Source organism: Colossoma macropomum, unplaced genomic scaffold, assembly GCF_904425465.1.
Source record: "Colossoma macropomum unplaced genomic scaffold, Colossoma_macropomum, whole genome shotgun sequence".
Lineage (NCBI taxonomy): Eukaryota > Metazoa > Chordata > Actinopteri > Characiformes > Serrasalmidae > Colossoma > Colossoma macropomum.
Genome location: NW_023494801.1, coordinates 12,737,941 through 12,759,369, shown reverse-complemented (window position 1 = coordinate 12,759,369; position 21,429 = coordinate 12,737,941). Strand labels below are relative to the sequence as shown.

At 36.8% G+C, this 21,429-nt stretch overlaps 1 protein-coding gene across 3 annotated transcripts; it reads left to right on the top strand.

Annotated features, from left to right (window-relative positions):
* Positions 1–1,593: 1,593 nt before the first annotated feature.
* On the top strand, positions 1,594–16,560 carry copz2 (COPI coat complex subunit zeta 2). Of its 3 annotated transcripts, none has more exons than XR_005008308.1 (10): positions 1,594–1,693; positions 3,847–3,915; positions 4,203–4,287; positions 5,758–5,849; positions 8,199–8,254; positions 9,484–9,561; positions 9,680–9,731; positions 10,115–10,288; positions 13,214–13,252; positions 15,104–16,560. XR_005008308.1 is itself a non-coding variant. In XM_036589494.1 (10 exons), the coding sequence occupies exons 1-10, from the start codon at positions 1,604–1,606 to the stop codon at positions 15,149–15,151; spliced, it is 642 nt and encodes a 213-aa protein (XP_036445387.1). In that variant the 5' UTR covers positions 1,594–1,603; the 3' UTR covers positions 15,152–16,560. The 3 variants fall into 3 exon arrangements, 2 of the variants coding, with proteins under 2 accessions (XP_036445387.1, XP_036445388.1); XM_036589494.1 differs by lacking the exon at positions 10,115–10,288 and adding an exon at positions 13,593–13,625; XM_036589495.1 differs by lacking the exon at positions 10,115–10,288 and having other exon boundaries at positions 1,600–1,693.
* Positions 16,561–21,429: the final 4,869 nt, after the last annotated feature.

The window sequence follows — 21,429 nt, the reverse complement described above, 5'->3', positions numbered from 1 at the left end:
TGATCATTTATTCTCAAAAATAAATGTAACTGAGAGCATACTAGCTAGCTAATAACCAATTAGTTACCAATCAGCAATCAATAAACTAATACAATCGTCAATAAATAAAGTCTTAGCTAAAAAAGCTAAAATTTCTGGTGTCATACAGCTAACGTTTGCTAAGAAACATGAGAACATCACTGCACAGCACACCAGCTAAAGTTAGCAGATGTTAGCTAACGTTAGGTTAGCTATTAGCTGATCAGTTATTAGTCAAGGAAATGTTGGCCAAACTTGTGGATTTTTCTTTACCAAGTGTTCAGATTGGTAAACAATAAGTTAACATTAAAAATAACACTAACTGCGTATCTCTTTTTTCCTCATCTGTGGCTCAGAGAGTTGTGTCAGAGAACTTGTAGAGAGGAGAATTAGCTCTCTGCAATGTCTTCCGGTTTTCTCAAACGCTAGAGGGCGCTCCCGAGTGAGTCCAAAATTAATGGGTTAGTATGGAGCATTTAAGCAAAATCATAGTTTATAAATGCTTAAACATTTTTAATGTAAAAGAATTCGATAATTTCTTGAACACATAACAACATAAAACATTTTAACACTGCTGTTATATTTTTAAGAGCTTTAAAACTCGAGCTGTAGGAGTTTAAAACGGCACCTCAGGTATGTCCATGACGTCAGTGAGCGCGAACAGCCAATGAGCTGCTCCGCTCGCCAATCAATCATCACGCTCTAGCAGTAAAGCCCGCCTCCTGCTGCCCAAAACCCGTTGACTATAGAAAAAAGGAAATATGTTGGTGAGTTTTCTTTGTTTTTTAGTGAAATACATCCTTCTACTTTCTAAAATTAAAGAAACTTGACTTTTTGGTGGGTTGATATCACAGTGTAAAGGATATGTTTTAACAGCTGACTAATGGCTGATTCTGAAGGCGTTTGATTGTTTCCTGATGGGATCTAAAGGTGTTCTACAGGAAATTAGTGGTCTCCATTGGAAGCCAATTCCAATTAGAAAGAAACACCATTCGGTTTCAATCCTAAAGGTTTCTGATGGTCACTTTTCTGCAGGGCCACCGCTCGTCCCATTTTATAACGGTTTGCGTCGAGCAAACTATTTCTTATCTCCCCAAGACCTTCTGAAGGTTATGCTAAATTTAGCTTTAAAGACACATTTAATGACTCATTGCAGTCATGCGCGTACACTGTTAGCGTAGGTTATGCTAATGGATGCGAATTTTTTTCCGTTTGCTTACTTTTGTTTTTCTGTCGTTAAAGAGAGATTTTAACTTCTGCAACAGAAATGAGCAAAAACGGACATAATATTTTAATCACAGAATCGCACAGCTATGTGTTCAGTTTTTAGCATGTGGATAAAAGAAAGTCGTTAAAAAAGCGATTCACGTTCATGTGTGGCTTTTGAATAACTAAACTACAGTCACTGGTGGCGTTCGTGTGCGCTCATATTTCCGCCAGGACTTGAAGGCAGCATCACCTCCATTCCGTTTCTCTACCGGAGAGCCATGGTAACAGGAGGCCACTGTGATCTTAGAGCCAACATGGACGTCGATAGAGATCAGTTTCGCGCTCGTCTGATTGGCTGGCGTCGCCCCGCCCCTTCATGACTCACGGGCTTTTACAAGAGCGCAGGAGTGACAGCTCAAAGCTGTCCACGTCAACACTGAACACAGCGATGGACTCCGGGGCTCTGGTAGGTCTGAGATTTCATTTGCAGTCAGTTTGAAGAAAGAAAGATATCTGTATTCCGTGTGGTGTTATTCTTTCGGTTTTTAAACGTTTTTGCAGAATGACGACGTTCGTACGTTTCTGTGTATGTTCTCGAGCAGCATATGTTGCTGACTGAAAAGCTAGCGTGCTAACTTGAAACACTATTTTAAGCTCCTGTAGCCTACATTATGCCATTATTATCAGGGGTCCGTAGGTGTCGAAAAAAACTGGTACAGGTCTTTTTATGGAATAAAATGTAGATAGTGGCAATTGACTATATGTGTTTCACTTTTTTCCTTTCTTTCTCCGCGGAAAAATACTGTGTGGAGTAGAAGGCAAATCTAACAGATGTTACTCAGGCGAGTATGGCAGAAGAGAAAATCAGGTTTTGCACGTAGGATATGAGGACCGTTTCTCTCTGTGAGGATGCCTCAGCGGCGACATTGCTGAAGAGCAACATGGTAGTTGTGCTTTAGTTGCCAGTTGCATAAAGTTATACACCAGTAGGCTTGGATAAAAGTTGAGCTGTCTGAGCCCAGCCAAGTGGGACGTGGATGCCACGTCCTCGATACGTAGTGGCGCGTCCGTGCTTACTGGAGAGTCTGCGCTTTTTGCGCTGGTTGGTTCCACAGGTGGACCTTTCCAGTTTGCCTTTTGTGCAGCAGGAACACATTATATCCTGTATATTATCCTGTTTTACTAGTTGACACGTAAATACGTAAATGCTCCTCTATGCAAACAACTCTCTCTCTCTCTCTCTCTCTCTCTCTCTCACTCACTCTCTCTCTCTCTCTCTCTCGCTCTCTCTTTTTCCTCACACACACACACACACACACACACACACACACACACACACACACACACACACACCACTATTTACTTTTTTCCACTCCCACGTCCAGCCACCGCCATGTAAAAGGACTGGTACGTGCCTGCCCATTAGATTTTTATTTTTTTAAATCAGCATTTTTAAAGGGCCTATATCATGGAAAAAAACATTTTCTTGCTTATTTTAAATAAAAGAGATAGATGAACTATATAACCATTATTAAAGGTACAAAGCCTACCATTCACTGCCCAATCCAGACAGTCCACATATGGAGACTAAACCCCAAAAACAGCTCATTTTGAATTAATTGTTTTTGTGATGTCACAAAAACCAGTTTATATCTTTTATGTGCCTGTTTAGCCTACAGCATTTTAGCCCTACCCATTCATGCCATTCATGCAGTAGTTATAAGAAGTCTTTCAGCTTAAACTGAACTTTTTAATAAGGTATGTGATAGGGCAGCCAATCAGAACAGAGCTCATTTACTTATATCAGTCCTAGGAACAAAAACAACCTGTTAATTGTAATGGATAAAGAGTAGTTAGAAAATATTCATGTAAAACTGAATTATGACTCATTTGGTGCATAAAACCACAAAAACATTATGAGTGGAGAAAAAAATATAGGATATGGGCCCTTTTACTTTTTTATCAAGCTAAAATGTAAATAATGTAAATATATAAAGTATAAGTAGTTCCAAATGGTTTGCTTGGTTGTGGCCTGTGTAGTGTGAGGTATGTGAAAATGACGCAGCTTCATGATGAACTGTACAGGTGTTAAGAAAGGCCAAAATGTCACTTCCTAAAATGTGATTAACCAGTTTTATTTCAGCCCACCTCCCCCAAAACTCTTCTGTTCTGTTCTTTGGGCCCAAGTTCTGTGGTACACTCAGACTCTGGATCAGTGGCAGTCAGTGCATAACAGAACTTTGGTCCGGACAGACTCAGTCTGCGAAATGGAAGAAGAGACATAAAAAGCATCCACAACCTACCACCCCCACTCCACCACCACCAACACACCTGCCTGCTCCCATGAACTGCAGGGTTCTCATGCGTTTTTTGATGTTTCAGCTCCATTTTGATTGGTTTTCCAGACACTAATTCATTTTTCATGATTATGTGATTGTATACCAATGAAGTTCTCAGCTGCAAAACGTACTGCACATATTACATATTACATAATATATTTTTCTCAGTTCAAAAACTGATTACATATATTAAGCTCTAAACATAACTGTAGCTATTAAAAAGCTGTTATGATATGCAGCGAAAGATGGTAATGCAATTTTTTTTTTATTTTTTATTAAGGAACCTTCTCTGTACACAGTGAAAGCAGTCTTCATCTTGGATAACGATGGAAACAGACTGCTTTCAAAGGTATTTGCCAATCTTATTATTCTGTAGAGGAGATCCTTGGATTTATTTTTCTTTTTCAGACAGCTGAAGCTCAATAAAGTAAAAGTGAAATGCGTACACTTTAAGCCCCTCCTCAACTGCAAAGATTAGCTACAGCTTTACAGTCCTGTGTGCGCATTATCATTTAAAACACGGACAAACTGATTAAAACAAATGTGGGTTATTTATTAGTTCTTTTTTATTATATTCTCTGCATGTATAACATGTATAATACGTGTGTATTACAAGTTGTGAATCTGCACTTTCAGTACTATGACCCGGAGTTGTACCCCTCAATGAAGGAGCAGAAGAATTTTGAGAAGAATGTCTTCAACAAAACACATAAAGCAGATAGTAAGTTCTTCAGGTTTCTGTATGCCAAATTGTGTGTATAAGATGAATCATATTAACCCTGAGTTTTATTTAAGAGCATACAGTATCATCAAGAGTAAGTAAACATGTCTAATACAGGACATATCGTGAGTTCAGTGGTTTGAAGAGAACTGTTTTGGTGTCAGATAAAAGCCTTTTTGTAGTAAAATGGATCTATCAGGTTTTAAACAGCTTCAAAACGTTCTAACGTTCTCTAAACCCAGACCCAAAGCTGGAATCCTCATATTAGCTTTCTACCAGATCTTTGGGAACACACAACACTGTAGTGTGAAAGAATAGAAACAGAACATTATAATGCCAGTTACATTAGTGATCATTATAATGCTAGTTAATTAATTAGCTATGGTTTTTATTTGGAAGCTTAGTTATGTGAGAGTGTGAACCCATTCAAATGATTTTGTTGATATTCTAAATGAAAATATGTTAACACATCCTCTACAGGTATCAAACTTAAATATGACATTTTCCTGCAGTTTTAATTGCACAATTTACACTTAATTTCACTCAATTGTACATATGTTGGAAAAACAATATATATATATATATATATATATATATATATATATATATATATATATATATATATATATTATCCAATATGTTTGATTCAGCAGATAAACAGTAATTGTGCATTAAAATGTGCAAATATGTGTTCTTTGTAGAGGATGTGGTCTTTACTGATCTTTACTTAAAAAATCAGCAAAACATGTCATTTGACCAGGGGCACACCAAATTTTGCATACTACTGTATCTTTTCAAAAGATCTTGGGAACATGTGAAGAGATTGGAGTGTGAAAGCATAGCAAAGGAACATTATAATGCTAGTTATGCTAGTTAGCATTATAATGCCAGTTCATAAATTATACAATATGTCTGCTTATTTCCTAGACAGTCTGTTTTTTGTGAGTATAGCTTACCAAGTGACCCACCACTGTCTCTGACAGTCTCATGTGTTATCAGAAACTGTAGGCTGTCCCTTTCACACTTGTATCTCAGTTTACAATTTAACAAGAGGGCAGGGAACTAGTTCATCCACTCCCAGCTGTTTCTGTCAGTGGTGTGAATGAAGCCCAGCACTTATACAATAGAAAGTTCCCCTCTGCCCCATGGGGTGATACTGTTGGATATTAATACTGCTAACCCACCCTCACATTCCCACCCTTTTCTAGGCTGTGTCTTGTCTAAGATGCACTACACATGCATATACTACTCTTTCTTTTCCCCCTAAAAAAGGTGAAATTGAATAGTGACTGTCCTCTATTGTATCTGCAGGTTGTTACTGATCAAGTTTAAAACCTTTCTTTTACGTGCTAGTCCCCAGGCCAAGCTTGTATATGCATGTATGTGACTGTCTGAGTTTTAAAATTGTCCTTAGGAATTGAATGTTATTCAGTAACACCCACAGCCTGTTGCCTCCATATGCTCTTTCAGATGAAATAGCCTTCCTGGAGGGCATGACCATAGTCTACAAGAGCAGCATAGATTTGTTCTTCTATGTGGTGGGCAGCGCACAGGAGAATGAGGTGGGTATTTCTGTGCAAAATCAGTCAGTAAGCAAATGTTGGAGCTGCCGTATGTTTCTTTCTCCACTCATTATCATGTATGCTGAATTAAGTGTTTATCCAAATGGGTGGTCACAGCTCAACACGGCAAAGGTAAACAATCTTCTAGGTCAAGCTGAATGTTCTGAGAGCACATCCAGACTAGGTCTCTGTGTTTCACTTTATATAATCAGCTATTATTATAGAACGAATCATAATAAACACATAAAATGAAATGAGTCTGTTCTTTTAGTGTCTGCTACGTATACAATGGGTCCTGACCGAAGTAACAGTGTTGTTATATATAATAAAATGTTACGTGTAATTGATACCAGAACTGATATAATAAAGCTAAAAATGGCAATAACCAATCATTGTAGTGATACAGTTCCATAGGATAAAAAATTAAACAGACTACAATAGTTGTAGTTAAACAGAGCCTCACTGACGGATATAATTGTCAGTTTTCAGTTGTCACAATGGAAAACTCACAAAGTCTTAAAGGGCCCGTATCCTACATTTTTAGTGTACATTTTGTGGTTTTGCCAAAAATGGTAGTAATTCATTTTTACATTATTATTTTCTAAACTTGCTTTATCCTTTAGAATTAAACAGGTCTTAATGTGCCTTTCAGATTTAAGATAAATAAGATAAGTGAGCTGTGTTCTGATTGGCTGTCCACACTCAGAGCTGAAACACTCCTTAAAACTTTAATGTGAATTAGGGGAGCTAAGCATCTGTTCGCTGAATAGGTGGATATATGTAAATGAGCTGGTTGTTATGGCGTCACAGAAACAGTGACTTCAAAATGGGCTGTTTGTAGCATAATTTCCATAAACGGACTGTATGGACTGGGTAGTGAATGGTACATCTTAAAACTTTAACATGTTACATGTTACAAATTGCTTTGTTTCAAAAAGCAAGGAAAATTTGTTTTTCTTTTTGAATAATATAAATATTGGAGTGCTGGCAGTGGAGTTTCCCAGAAATCTTAATTTGGTTTATTTTTCATCAGCCCTCTTCACGTAATTTTCTTTTGTGCTATAACATGCTATTTTACTGGTAAAGGTTAGATCTGGATGCACTTTACATGTTTACTTTTTATTTTTAAAAGCCCTTATAAAAAGTTCTGTCAGAACATAAAACAAGATTGAATCTTAATTTTATTTTTGATTTGATCTACTAAATGATATATCAGTCAAGTCCTTATATACAGTACACAGTGCTGTGCATAAAATATTGTTAAAAATCTGGGTAATATGTGTGTTTTGCTTCCAAAAACACTGTATAACATAAGAAAAAATGCCCAAAAACATTAGTACAGTAAAAAGTAACAGTTATTCCTTGTTTTCAGAGAAGTTATTGATATCTTGCGAGATGGTTAGAAGAACACCGGTTTGGTTCCTTTTCTCCCCATATGGATTGCGTAGTCCTCTAGCAGCACACCTGCTTTACCTTTAAGGGGAATTCCACCAGTTTTCTAAAAGTTCTGCTTAATTCAAGATTTTAAGGTCTAAACAGTGTCATTTAGAGTGATATGGAGTAAAATGCATTGTTCTAGAGAAGGTTACTAAGACAGAATTGTTCACAGTAGTGGTGTTAGGAACCAGACCTCCAAAGCATTTAATGCCTTTGAAAGCTTCTTCACAGAGATTTATTACATGAAATGGTTATGAATATGCCTGATGTCTGAGATGCTGTTTTACACTAGTTTTGAGAGACAATTTTGGTCTAAAATGTTTTCATGACATCCGTCATGGTGGAGGGGTGAATGCAGGGTGCTGTGAGGCAAAATGAGAACTTATGTTCTCAGATTTATCACAACTTTACAATTATCAACATTGCAATTAAAATTTAGAAGACGTGTAGATTCACTGGTGGTTTTGAAAGGTAAGTAAAATGGCTATATTTGTTCTATAGATATTGTGACGCCGGTTCCAGTCACTGCCACAGTACAGAAATCTGAATCTCCACAATGAACCATTTACATCAAACCACTCTGAATGAGTTTGTTTCCATTTCAGTCATTGGATTAAGCAGAAATTTTGAAAAATCTGTGAATTCCCTTTAACTTGAAATAATCATTGGATAGTAACTGTGAATAGTGAGGTTTGGAAATGATTAAGCAAACACGCTGAGCTAGCACACATAAAATCAAAATTTATAATAATGTTTATTTGAACAGATTCTGCTTACTGCTCAGATAATTCGTTTTAAATGTAATTTTCTCAGGTGGCCTAAGTCTTTTACAGTGTTGTATCAAGAATAAGAAAGAAACAGAGATTAAATAAAGATGCATGAAGAATCTGACATCTCTCTTCTTTTCCACAGCTCATGTTGATGGCAGTGCTGAATTGCTTATTTGAATCACTCAGTCAGATCTTGAGGTGTGTTCATGTTAAACACACAGTTCACATTACATGCAAACTAGTAAAACAAGAATTATTAAGTGATAAATACATACAGTAAGAGACATAAACTACTGTTCAGAAATTTGGAATCACTTGTCATGTGAATGTTGTTTTTGTATTCAATAATAGGATATTTCAATCTATGTTATAATGTATTATGAATTAGACACTAGAAGAAAGTTTTTTGCTGTTTTATTTAATGTCACAAATGTGTGCACACACCCGCACATGTGCACAAGTCAGAGACCACCTTTCATTTCCAGTCAAAATGTCCATTAAGTAAAAGTAATCCATTTTTCAGGATATTTCTGAGGAGATTAGATCTGAGATGATCCATTTGCATAAGGGTGGGGGAAGTCAAAGCGAAATAAGAGACAAAACAGGAATTTCCAAAAGCTTAAAATGTTATTTAAAGATATAGAGAAAATATGACCTGGTAGACAAAACTGTCAATGTCAATTAAACATTCATCTTTGAGAGAGAGGAGAAAATCAAGCTGCTTCAGCTATGAAAAAATCCACAAGTGTTTCTGTCCATCCTTCCACAGTGAGAACAAAACTCAGCACTATAATTCTATAAAACTATAAAATGAAAGGATGTGTAGATATCAAGAAGCCATTCCTGAGAAAAGGAAATAGACAAAAAAGAATATTTGCAAATCAAACAAAGAAGCTGCTGATTTTGTCCAAACAATAGACTGACCACCCCAGGATCCAGACCTCAACATCACTGAATGTGTTTGGAATCACTTGGATTGTAAGAAGCAGAAATGTCAACCAACTTCTGAGACTGAACTTTGGAGGTGTGGAAAAACATCCCTGCAGATTCCTTTAAAATAAAAACTGACAGTAAGTCTCCTGAAAAGAATGGAAGCCATGATAAAGGGCTCCTGAAGGCCCAGCTAATAAGTGGACACAAAAAAATAATAAATATTATAATAAATTATAATAAATAAATATTTTTGATATTATATTTAGTTGTTGAGGTTTCAGTGTAATTTTCTGTTCACTATGTTTTCTGCTTTTCCTGACCTTGACAAATGAACAACGTGTGCTTATTGGCTGTTTTGACAGAAAATTAAATCAATGAAGGTTGGGTGGTCTCTGGCTTTGGCACAGTACTGTATGCTATTGAAAGCAGTGGCTCAGTGTAGAGTGATCAAATCACAGAATGTAGAGACTAAACATGCCTGCATTCTGTTTCAGGAAAAATGTAGAGAGACGATGTCTGCTGGATAATCTGGATGGAGTCTTTCTGGTGGTGGATGAGATCATTGATGGGGGGTAAGAGCTTGAGTCTATGAATGTGTATAGCTTTAAAAAGGGACAGTAATTAATTACCTTCACTGCTGTACATGTGGCTTGTTGCTGCCATCTTACCCTCACTGCTCTTGGTTGGCAGGGTGATCCTGGAGAGCGACCCTCAGCAGGTAGTGGAGAAGGTCAACTACAGGGTAAGAGCACGAACACAGTGAGGAAAACTTTACCAGCCTGAGTCAACAGGCTGTGTCTGTGACCTCATGATAGAAGTGGACAGGTTCCTGCTGAGTTCAGACTAGCTTGTGGTTTTTCTGAGAATCTGGCTCAAATCTGTGCCGCATATTAGGTAGAATAGATGATCCAGGAGTTTGTGGGTTTTGTGGTTGGGCTTGGTTGGGGCTGTTAGGTTGGCTTCTGTCTGGACTGTTAACAGTGGAAGAAAATAGCTTCAGGTTGACTGAGCAACATCATTATTAAGCATTAGGCATGAATGATACAAACCGTTCAAGCTATATTTGCATTTTCAGACGCACATACAGTCTCACATGGCTAAATATTCACTCCTCTACCCTGTCAGTGTGTGTCGGAGCAGGCCTTTGGCTTTGTCCTCTTCGATTACATCACGGGTAACATGGAGGGCCAGGGCCAGAAGAGCCAGCTTTTATAACTCACAGAGACCACCCCTCCTCTCCTCCTCCTTCTCCTCACAGAGAGAGAGGGCTGTGGGGGGAGGGAGAGAGGATATGGTCAGGTAACTGCATGGTGTGGAAAAGTGTGCTCACTCTCTGAAGCAGAAACGACACTTTGCTGCCCGAGCAGACTTTATGAAGACAGTCTTACATAGGCCATCTTCTAGAACTTACACTGATACTTGCTTTTGAGCATTTAAACACAATATATATTTAAAATTGTCTGTTTTTTGTTTAACTGGACACATTAACACAACTAAACCCCACATTAATTTTTCAACTCTTAGTTAACCCTTAGATGCCGCAAGGTATTACTTTTGGTTGCTATGAAATTAAACGTAATCATGTATTTACATATCGTCACTGTATGAAAAACAAGTATTTCCGAAATGCTAACCTTCAGGAGAAGGCAAGAACGTTCCTAATATTCAATGTAAGTTAATGTAAAGAGATTTTATTTCAAGCAATTTTGGAGCATTTCTGTTGGTCCATTTATCATGAAATTTTCACACAAGCTAAAGAGCAGCTGCTGTGTTCAAATGATGTAGAAAAATAAAGATTGTGGAGATACTTGCTTTTTTTAACAGTGATGATACTTAATGACACAATGAGTTAAGCAGTTAATCACATTTACAGCCAATTTACATTGTGTAAGTAGCTTTTAATATGCATCAACTTTATTTCTATTTTTTATGTTGAGGCAACAAAAACATTTTAAAAAAGTAAAGAAAGTTTTTTTCTTTCTGCAACACAATACACACAAAAATAACTTTGCATCAGACTTGAAACAAATGTGCTATATGTTTCAAATTTCTTTGTTTCAACAAACTACAAGTGGGACATAAAAAATTGTAAGCAAGTCGTTTTAAACCATATGGACACTAACTGTGTATTTGCAGGTAAAACATCTTATAACATCCAAATAAATACAAACATTTATGCAAGAATTTCAAAAATATATTGTTTCCAGAAAAGTAGTTGATATCTTCTGAGCTGGTCAGAAGAACACAGGTTTGGTTCCAGATTTTTCCTTAGTGCCCCCAGCAATTGCACTGATTTGTTCAGTTTCACCAGCACACCTGATTTACCTTAATGAGGCATTAATTAGCCAAAGCAGGTATTGCGCGACTACTACAAATAATATGGGGCTTCCTCGAGGAGATGTTTGGAAATGGTCAAGTTGTTATTGCAATATTAGTGGCTGTTTATTGGGCAAATAAATTGCTGTCTCACCAAATTAATAGCCTTTTGAATGTAATTGTGCCTTTTACACAGTACTGTAATTAATGTCGTATGACAACATGTATCTGTTTTTTTACCTCTAAGGGTTAAAGCAGTGATTAGCATGTTCTGTCTAAAGTACTGTTTGAGGGCGTATGCTTAGCAGTTTTTACTATATTTAGACCTTTATAATAGCACCATTAGGACTTTATCATTACATTTTTCTTTTGTTTTGCCCTGCTAAATCTCAGAGTGAGACTAACTGTCTTATGAAGCTAAGTTGGGGGGGATTATGAATTTTTATGGTTGATTCCAGTGTCTTTACAGCCAAATTGGCAAACTGCTTTTTTCCCAAGCTCACACTGTGTAGGCTAAATGAACACATGAAACACACAAGCACATTTCCAGTAATTTTCTGTTGGCCAAAGTTATAATATAAAGAACATTATTTGATCTTTAATGTGGCAAACTGGCATTTAAAATTCTTAAATGAAAATATCAGCTGTATATCTAAGCAACATGAATGAAATAAAGCTCTGCATTGAAAGTAATGCATTTTTAACACAATGAGTCAAGCTTAATTGTGCTACCACATTTTGGTATACAGGTGTATACCAGACACCCATGTCAAATTACATGTGTTGTAAATTTTTCAAATGAAAATATGTTAAACACATAAAAAAACTCAGCACTAAAAACATAATACATATTTATTAAAATATACATAAAATGCAATATTTAATTATGAGGATGTTGTAACTCATTTTCTCTTAGAAAATCAACAAACCAGGGGTATTCAAACTTTTGCATATGACTGTAGGTGTAGCAACGACATTCCAACAGCCAGAGTGCACTTACCTGACTAATTTACATCATAAAATTACAACACAAATTAGCCAAAATCAAGTGATAAATTGGCCAATTGCCAACTACGTGTTTTGAGCAAAAATCTTCCGATTGTGATTGTTATTTGTAGGCATTGTTAGTCTGTATAGCTAAAATTTAATCAGATTTACCTTTTCTCAATATATCATCTACTTTACTGCTTGGTGTGTTTTGTTGTTTGTCCAGCTCTTCTTATTTGTGTTTGGTTTATATATAGTCATATGCAAACATTTAAACTCCTCCAAGCAAATAAAAAAATAAATCTTGTTGATTTTCTATGTGAAAAAAGTTAACACATTCTCTACAGAGAATAAATTAAATATGGCATCTTTCTTCAAAATGTAGTGCATAATTTCTATTTATTTGTGTTTAACATTTGGAAAAAACACACAAATATAAAATGAGTCATAACTTTTACACAGACAATGTTTGTTTTATTTATTTTTTTATTTTATTTAATATGTTAAATTTAGCAAATAAACAGTAATTGTGTATGAAAATATGCAAAGGTGAGTTCCCTGGAGAGAAACACACTTGAAGGGTTTCATTCCAAAAAACATTGTAGGCCACTTTGAAGAATTTTCTTTTTTTCATGATGTATGCTGTTGAGATGCGATATTTTGATATATACCACCTTAATTAGAGATATGAAAATGTGTTTCCACTACAGATCAACTGTTTTTCTGTTCAAAAGCTGTGTTATATCCAGTGTTGTTACAGCATTTTGGAATGAAGCACTTTATTCATTTTCACTCAGAAAATCAACAAAACATTACATTTGACCAGGGGTGTCCAGTCTTTTGTATACGATTGTATGTATGTGCATCCACCTGTTACAGTGTGCTCTGGTTTATCTGTCTAAAGTTTGTCTTTTGTTTCAGGCTGATGACAACCCACTATCAGAGCAGAGTGTGGCTCAGGTAATAAAAATGCACTTGCACGCACAAAAGTTTTGTCCCTCATACATTTTTGTAATCTTTTTTAATTTTGTAACTAAATTCTGAGCAGACGCTACACTGTGCACTGCTGTGTCCTAGTGTAGTATGCAAGCCTAGTACATTGCTCATGCTAGTAGAGTGCTCAAAATACTGCTTTAATAAGAATGCTGCTTAATGTTGTGCTTAGATGAAATGCATCTCAGTCTTGATGCATGTCACCGCTCTAACACTCTAACATTTTCAGCAGTATCAGCTGTGCTTTTTTTGTGTCTAATCTGAGCTTTATACACTAACCCTGCTCTGTAACCCTCACCCCACATAGCATATCACTGAGAAACTGGCTCTCACCTCTAATGTAAGTGTGCTCACACACATACACACACACGCACACACACACACACATGCATACACGCAGTCTGACTGAGAATGGTAAGAGAAAGTGACTGACCAGTGTGTTTGGGAGCATTTCTATTGGTCCATTTATCATGGAATATTCACATGGTGTAAAGGCAGCTTCTAAGCTCAAATAATAGACAAAAATCGAGATGCAAGTTTTTCTTTGGACAGTGTCTGTCTATGTATGTGTGTGTGTGTGTATATATATATATATATATATATATATATATATGTGTGTGTGTGTGTGTGTGTGTGTGTGTGTGCTTGTTTGGACACTCACAATATTACAAATGAGACAAAAAGCTCATTAGAAAGCTTGTTAGACAAAAGCTCATACAACTATAGTTAATCCTACTCAAGTAAACAATTGAAAATTGCAGTTCCAAAAGAAGGTTTGTCAAACGAAATATAACTCTCTTAGATTACATTTCTTTACACATTTATTTTTGCTAACATTGAAGTCAACAAATCTATTTTTAAATCCAAGTATACAAATTCAGAACCTATACAAACCAATACACCCTTAAAAGTGACTTTTCAGAGGTTCTTCAAAAAGGCCCTGAGTGATTTTGAATACTTGGATGGATATTTGCATGGTTAAATAGTTCTTCTCTATGATGGAGAATCTGTTGTTTAAAGTTCTTTAAAGAATTGTTTAAAAATGGTCCTATAGAGAACATTTATCCTAAGAGTAACAGAAGAGCCTTCTCTCTAATTGAGCAAGGGACAGATTTTGAACTCTGCTCAACAGAGAAATACTCAACCCTAGGATATCTTACATTACTGTATATTGTGGTCTGAATAAAATTATTAGGAATATAGCTGCAATCATTCCCATGTGGTGATAGGAGCCAGGGGTCATACAAATTTTAAGATATATATAAAACTGTCATGAAATAGTGTCTGGGATATCATTATTCTTAATTCTTTTCCCCTATTGTTTCATGTAATAGCTTTCTGTGATGAAGCTTTTAGAGACATTAAATGCCCTGAACGTCTGGTTCCTTTTACCATCACAATTCTGACTCAGTTTCTCTGGAATGGAGCATTTCACACGAAACCACTCTGAATGACTTTGTTTACATCTATAATAATAATACTATAGTATCATGCAGATATTTTGAAAAATCAGTGGACTTCCCCTTTACATTGATGTCATCCAGTTGCATGTTACTGAAAAAAACACTCTTACTGAATAGTGGTCTCCATGCGCCACCTGGTGGCGGAAATGTAAAATTTTCTCTGAGAAAAGTTCCCTTCAAACATATCATTGCACATTCCCATCATCTTTATAGTTGACCACTGTATGTGTTGCAAATCTTAATAGTCTTTTATTTCTTTTTCACTCAGCATGAACAACATTATGGGCAGATCTCACAGGACATATGGCCATATCACTACATAAACTAAACATATCACTCTTTTACTTTTTTCCAGGTGTTACAGTCTGCAAAAGAACAGATCAAGTGGTCAATACTGAAGTAATCTCCTTTGCCATGAGAGCAGACCTGTAAATGATCTAAAGGGAATGGGAAGCATTGTAGCTATGCAGCTTTGTTTATGAAACTCTCTAGGCTAATGAATTGTGAAAGTAGCTGTTTTTGTTATTAAGCCATTCAGACTTGAATGCTTTGTTAAACAGATTATGCTGTTATGAAACTACAAAAGAGGCCCAGTAACTACATATTTTAAACTGAAGGGCAATTATTTAATAAGTTTTCTTGGATTTTGAATTGTGGTCAGTAAAAGCTGATCTGGTTTGCACTGAATATTTCCAACATGCCTGCATAAGTCTCTCACAAGCCAGTGAGGTTAACTGAGCTGTAAAAATTAGTACTCAAATCTGTATGGCTTTTGTGGCAAACTCTGTGTAATTATTTATTATTTTAAGCGTCATTGCAACTAGGGCCACTTTTTCTTATTGTAAGTCAACTCATTTGGTGTGTTATTTGCAATTTAGCGATGCAACTGTTTTAATGCACAACAAATGTCACTTTTTGATCTGTTTGTCATGAGTGTGAACTATTTAAAATGTAGATGCAGTTAAACAAGTGGCAGTATGTTACATTATGTTACATTATGTTATCCAAATGCTAATGTTTTGACTAAAATAAAAACATGCTCAGAAACCAAAGAGTATAAGAAAGGGAAACTTGGTAGTTTGAGGGGTCCAGGAAAAATGGCACAGAACATTTCTTAATCTGATCTGAACAGATGTAAGTTTGTATAGTTATGAACATCTAACCTACCTAACCCATTTAATATATTTTTTACATGTAATTTTCATATTTGTTTTCACAATCAAATCTGGATTTTCTATTACTTTCTACTTACTTACTACTTAGTAAGATTGAAAACTTAAGAACTCCCCTTTGAAAAAAATAGACAGATCTGTGTTCAAGCTTAGAGAGCATTTGCACCAAATTAATGTCAAATTGATTAATGCTAAGTCAAGAATGTTACTGAAGGAATATATATATATATATATATATATATATATATATATATATATATATATATATATATGTATGTATATATATGTATATATATATATATATATATATATATATATATATATATATGTGTGTGTGTGTGTGTGTATAATATTCATACTACATGATGCCTCTTGGCCACATTTAATAATACCTAGTTGTAATAAGTTGAAATAAAAATGTTAAAACATGCTGTTTTTGGACCGGTAGCCTTACTCCAGCTAAAACAGTTGCATTGCATTACGACGCAAGCCGTTTTTATTTTGGTGTTATTTTAGTGTTACCTCCCATTAACAGTGTGTGAACAGACTTTTATTTAGGAAACAGTTTGAACTTGCTCCTTCATAGATGTAACAGACATTATTGTCACTAGATGTTAATAAATATTATTTTGGTATGATGCCTGGTGTCTGCTGAGGCTTTTTTTTGTACAACTGGCACCTTTATTCCTATTGGTGGTTGGACGTTTGGAGCGGACCAATCATCATGACTCATTCTACATATTCTTTACGTATGTGTATCTCATGAATTTTAATATCTTCATGGGGCGTGGCTTGTCCTGCTATTGGACGCCAGAGGTCTGTGCGCGTGACGCCAGGGCGTCTCCGCCCATCCTTTTGATCCAATAGCAGCTTTCACCAAACCTGACTGGCTTTACTTCACGTAGGAGGATCTACTTTTCAAACAAGCGATCCAAAAGCATGAGCAGCGTTTTATTAACACCTGAAGCGTTATAAACTTACCGACTTCGTTAGTAAGATGTTAATAAACAGAACAATTGAATTAAAATACGACACAAAGAAATTGAAGTGTAGATTGTGTAGATATGTTTTTTGTTGTTGTTGTTTCGCCATTAAAAAGACAAGAAAAGATGAGTGATTTGGAACAGTTAGTGAGTTCTAACGAATGCAAGCGTGAGGTAGATTTAATGACATTTAAGTCGAACTACGTATTAAAAATATATATCTTATTTTTAAACAAGCCTCGTTGTTGCTTATCATAAAACATTTTGGGGTTCAACCCCGTTGGGATTTGGGATGGACACAGAAAGCTGAGTAATTTCTTAGTTTCGTCAAAAGATTTCCCAAGTCAGATGTTTTCGTTCTGCACATCAGTGATGTAAATAATAAAGAATTCCCAACCGCGCCTCCACCCCGACACCAGGAGCCCCAGCAATGCCACAGCCCCCCAAAACAGGGAGCCCAGGAAGAGAAACTGCGTGATGGAAATAGTCCAGGCTAGCGGGGTCACTGAGTAAAAAATAAATGATTTATTACTTGTCTATGTGAGAGGCAGAACTAGAAATGCGAGGGAGATCTTTTGGCTGAACTGGGAAGATTGATTTAGGTGTCCTCAGGTTAACTCAAGAAACGCTGTGTATAAAAGTTACCTTAGACGTTTAAGTTGAGCAGACGTTTCATTTTTACAGTGTGGTACATTCAGCCAGTCTGTGCACATCATTGCTCTGATTAGAAACACAAACATAATGTGAAAGTACATTTTTCGTTCATCAAGGTACAAACAATGTAAATGAACCCTTGTAGGTCCAATTTTGTATCTTAAATAAGTTTTTCCAGGTGGAAAGTACATATTTGTACCTTCTCATAACCTAATGTTTTAAAACAGAACAATAAAATAAAAAGCCTGGAGACGAGACGGGGTGTGTGGAGTCAGTACAACTTAGAAAATGTATGATCCCTGATTAAAGGTACTGAGATGTACCCTTGAGGGTACCACGCCAGTAACAAGAGGGGTACTGCCCCATTGACAGTTTCGTACCTTTATTTCAGAGAGTGTACAAACGTACAAGAACTTATTTGGCTGCCTCCAAATCCCCTGTTTCTGCCTCCACATCAAGAGATAGACTGCATCTACATTAGATGTGCAACAAAGTACTTCTGGTTGGGTCTGGTGATGTAACCCATCTAATGCAGTGAAGTAATAAAAGATAATAAAGTGTTAAACTAACAGTTCACTGTCAGAATGACATTGTTTGCTCTTTTTGAATTGCTCTTTTGATCTGTTGGAGCTTTTTGTGTCGCTTTTGCTACATAAGGTCTACAAGTAAACATAGGAAAAGGGTCAACAGCTGGCTGGAAACTTCGGAAGGCTTCAAAACGCGTTTGGTGAAGATTAGCTAGATTGGTGGACTGGATCCGTATAACCTGCGTTTCTCGAGAGTTCAGAACATTCCAGTGTGTTATATTTTATAAAAACTGATAAAAGTGGCTACCAAAGCTGCCAAAGTTCAAAAATAATAAACTCATGCATATATATCAAGCTCAAGTTCTTACCCGCCAGCTTCTCATTTGAGTTTTCAGTTCCACCTTAAATGGTGCTGCAGTTACACCGAGATCCCTTAAATGTAGAACGAATTTCGAAAGTTGGCGAATACAAAGCCAACATCAGCTCAGCTCAATAAATGCCTTAATTTAACTCAATAAATGCAGCGGTTTACGCCAATAACTGATCCTCGATCAACAAATTACGTCAAACTTTTGCTTGGAGATGTTTACTGAGCAGTTAATGTGCAGCACAGCGACGCTAGAATCAGCCGTTGGAGCTGCTGGTCGCGTCTCACTGGCTGATCTAACGCTGCGTCCCGAACCAAACACTTATGTACTTCACCTACTACACTAAATAGTGCACTTCTACTGATATATGCGCTACTTTTGTATACTATTTAGTGTGCTAGTGTGCGGTTTGGAACACGAAAATAATATCGCAGCGGGAAATGTCAGCTCAGATTTTAGCTCTCGTTTGTCATCAGTACAACCACAAGTAGAGTGAAATCAAGTCAGTACACTCAAATACGCTGCTTAATGTGCTTTACACGTTTAAAAGGTGTTTCAAAAATGTGTTTTACTGCCTTTGCTGGATCGGCTATGGCTTTATTATCTCATTACAAACCGCCACAGCACCGCTAAGTGAACTTTAGGTTGACGACAAAATTGGTGGCAGCGCGATTGTGACGTCATTGGGAAACTATTGATAGGAAACTGCAGGCATTATAATGTTGGGGTTTGCTGCAGAATGATTTGGTAGGGCAAAGTTATATGTGGAGTGACGTCATCACGATCGTTTGTGACGGCATTCATGAAAGTCTATAAATAAGCCTACAGAACATCAATTCTTCACTTCTGAACTTCGCATAGCAGTGGAAGGTCAGCATCTCTCCTACAGTTGCATTAAATATTGTATGCTTTATTTGGGGATTTCTTCAAACTAACGATCTGTACATTGCAGTGTCTCGACTAGACGCGTGAAAAGAAAAATGGAAGGTGATTATGTGGAGAACGTAAGAACTGATATAGAGTACTTGGATTACAAGATCTCTTGTCTTGATGAAGATAGAATCCAAGTGGCATGGAAGAGGCTTCGGGATCACATAAAGCACTTGAACCATCTGCTGGTGACTGAGAGGATGGACAGAAAGAAAGAAAGAGAGCAGGTAGAAAGAATTAGAAGGGTGGAACGAGGACGGTGGATGGTCAAGGAGGCCTGCCTGGTGTTGCGTGTGGAGAAACTCAGTGCTGACCTCAAGACAAAGGACTGGCAGGTGGACCAAGCCAGAAAGATGGAAGAAGCATCCAGTGAGACAGCTGAAAGGTTGAAGGACAGAGAGGGAGGAGCCCAAAAAAGAGTGGACAGATGAGAAAAGCTGGTGAGGCACTAGAGAAAGAACATCTAGAAGCTCAGATGAAGAAGTGCATCCAGCAGCTCTTAGAGGCGAATGAGCAGCTACAGGGTGAGCTCCTGATGAAAGACGAAGAGATGGAGGAGATGAGAAAGATGTGGAAAGAAGAAAAGAAGAAGGTGGAGAAGATCTGGGCGATATCGGATGAGCTCCGCTCCAAAAATCTGGTGGTGAACGTCAAGTACAAGGCCATGATGAAGCAGAAGACGGAGGAGCTGGAGCGTGAACAGGAGATGATGAGGGATCCCATAGCTGTGATTAAGGAGAGTGAGAGCAGGATTCTATCAGTGGTTCCTTTGGTGGTCATTCAGAAGCACAGGCTGATGCAGGAGCTGCAAAACCGCATAAGCCGAATCCCAAGTGAGAAAATGAGCAAGGAAGAAAGACAAGAATGGAAGAAGATCCAAAAGAAGAAGGCCAAGGAGCTCAAAATGCAAAAGAAGGCTGAGGAGAAAATTAGAAAGGAGGCCTTGAAGGACACGAGAGTGAAGAGTAAAGTGAAGATTAGCTTCTGGAAAACACTTTGGTGTTGTAAAGGGAGAGAGTGAAGAACCAGAATGTGTATTTTTCACTTAAACATCAATAAACAACATTAACAAACACTTCCATTTGTCTCTTTATGTTTGTCAAAGTGATAATAGGCCAAGATACTACACCATAAAACAACAAATAACTATAAACAGAAGAAACAGAATCCTAAAAAAAACAGTAACATGTAATCTGGTAACTTTTTTCCTTTTTTTATTTATTTTCTTTCAACATTTATTTAATGTGCAGAAGTTTTGTTCGAAAGGAAAGCAACAAAAGCTCACTTCGCCGGGGCGCACAAACTTTTGCATATGAGGGTATGTGTTGTGTTGTGTTTTGAGTTTGAGAGACTACAGGAACAGTCAGACAACAGAATATTTTAAGTTAAAAAAAAACTAATAATTTTCAATCGGATATTATCTTAAATATTCATGTTTTCTACAGCATAAAGAAAAGATCACTTTACTGACTGAGAAGAAAAATGTTATAAGTTTCAAAATAAGAGCATAAAATTTGAGTGAGTGAAGTTGAATGGTGCAGGAGTGTCCCAAAATCAGAAACTAATCAGGCTTTGTGATGTGTGGGCTTATTAGCTTGCTGGCTAGCAAGCCTATGGCTTCACATCACAGACCAGGTTTGGTGCTTCACTCGCATGAGTTTAGAAGATAAAGCAGAAATATTTAGAGGGAGAGACATCGAGTGACTGGTGCTTGAGTTAGTTAAGACTTAAAGGGGAACTCCACGGATTAAATATATGATGTGATATGGTGTGAAACGCCCTGTCCTAGAGAAACCTAGCTATGATTCAGAAGTGTTCAAAGTGGAGGTGATGGTGGAGACATCTGAGGAATTGAATGCCTCTGAAAGCCCCCTCTTAAAGTTATTATATAAAATTGTTAGATATGTGCTGCATGATGACTGAATCAATGTTTATGGTAGTTTTATGATAAAGTTTTGACTTAATGTATCTTAATCAATCAATTTGAATTCCTTTGTGATGGATAAGCACATGTACCAACATCAACATTACGCAATACACACCTACA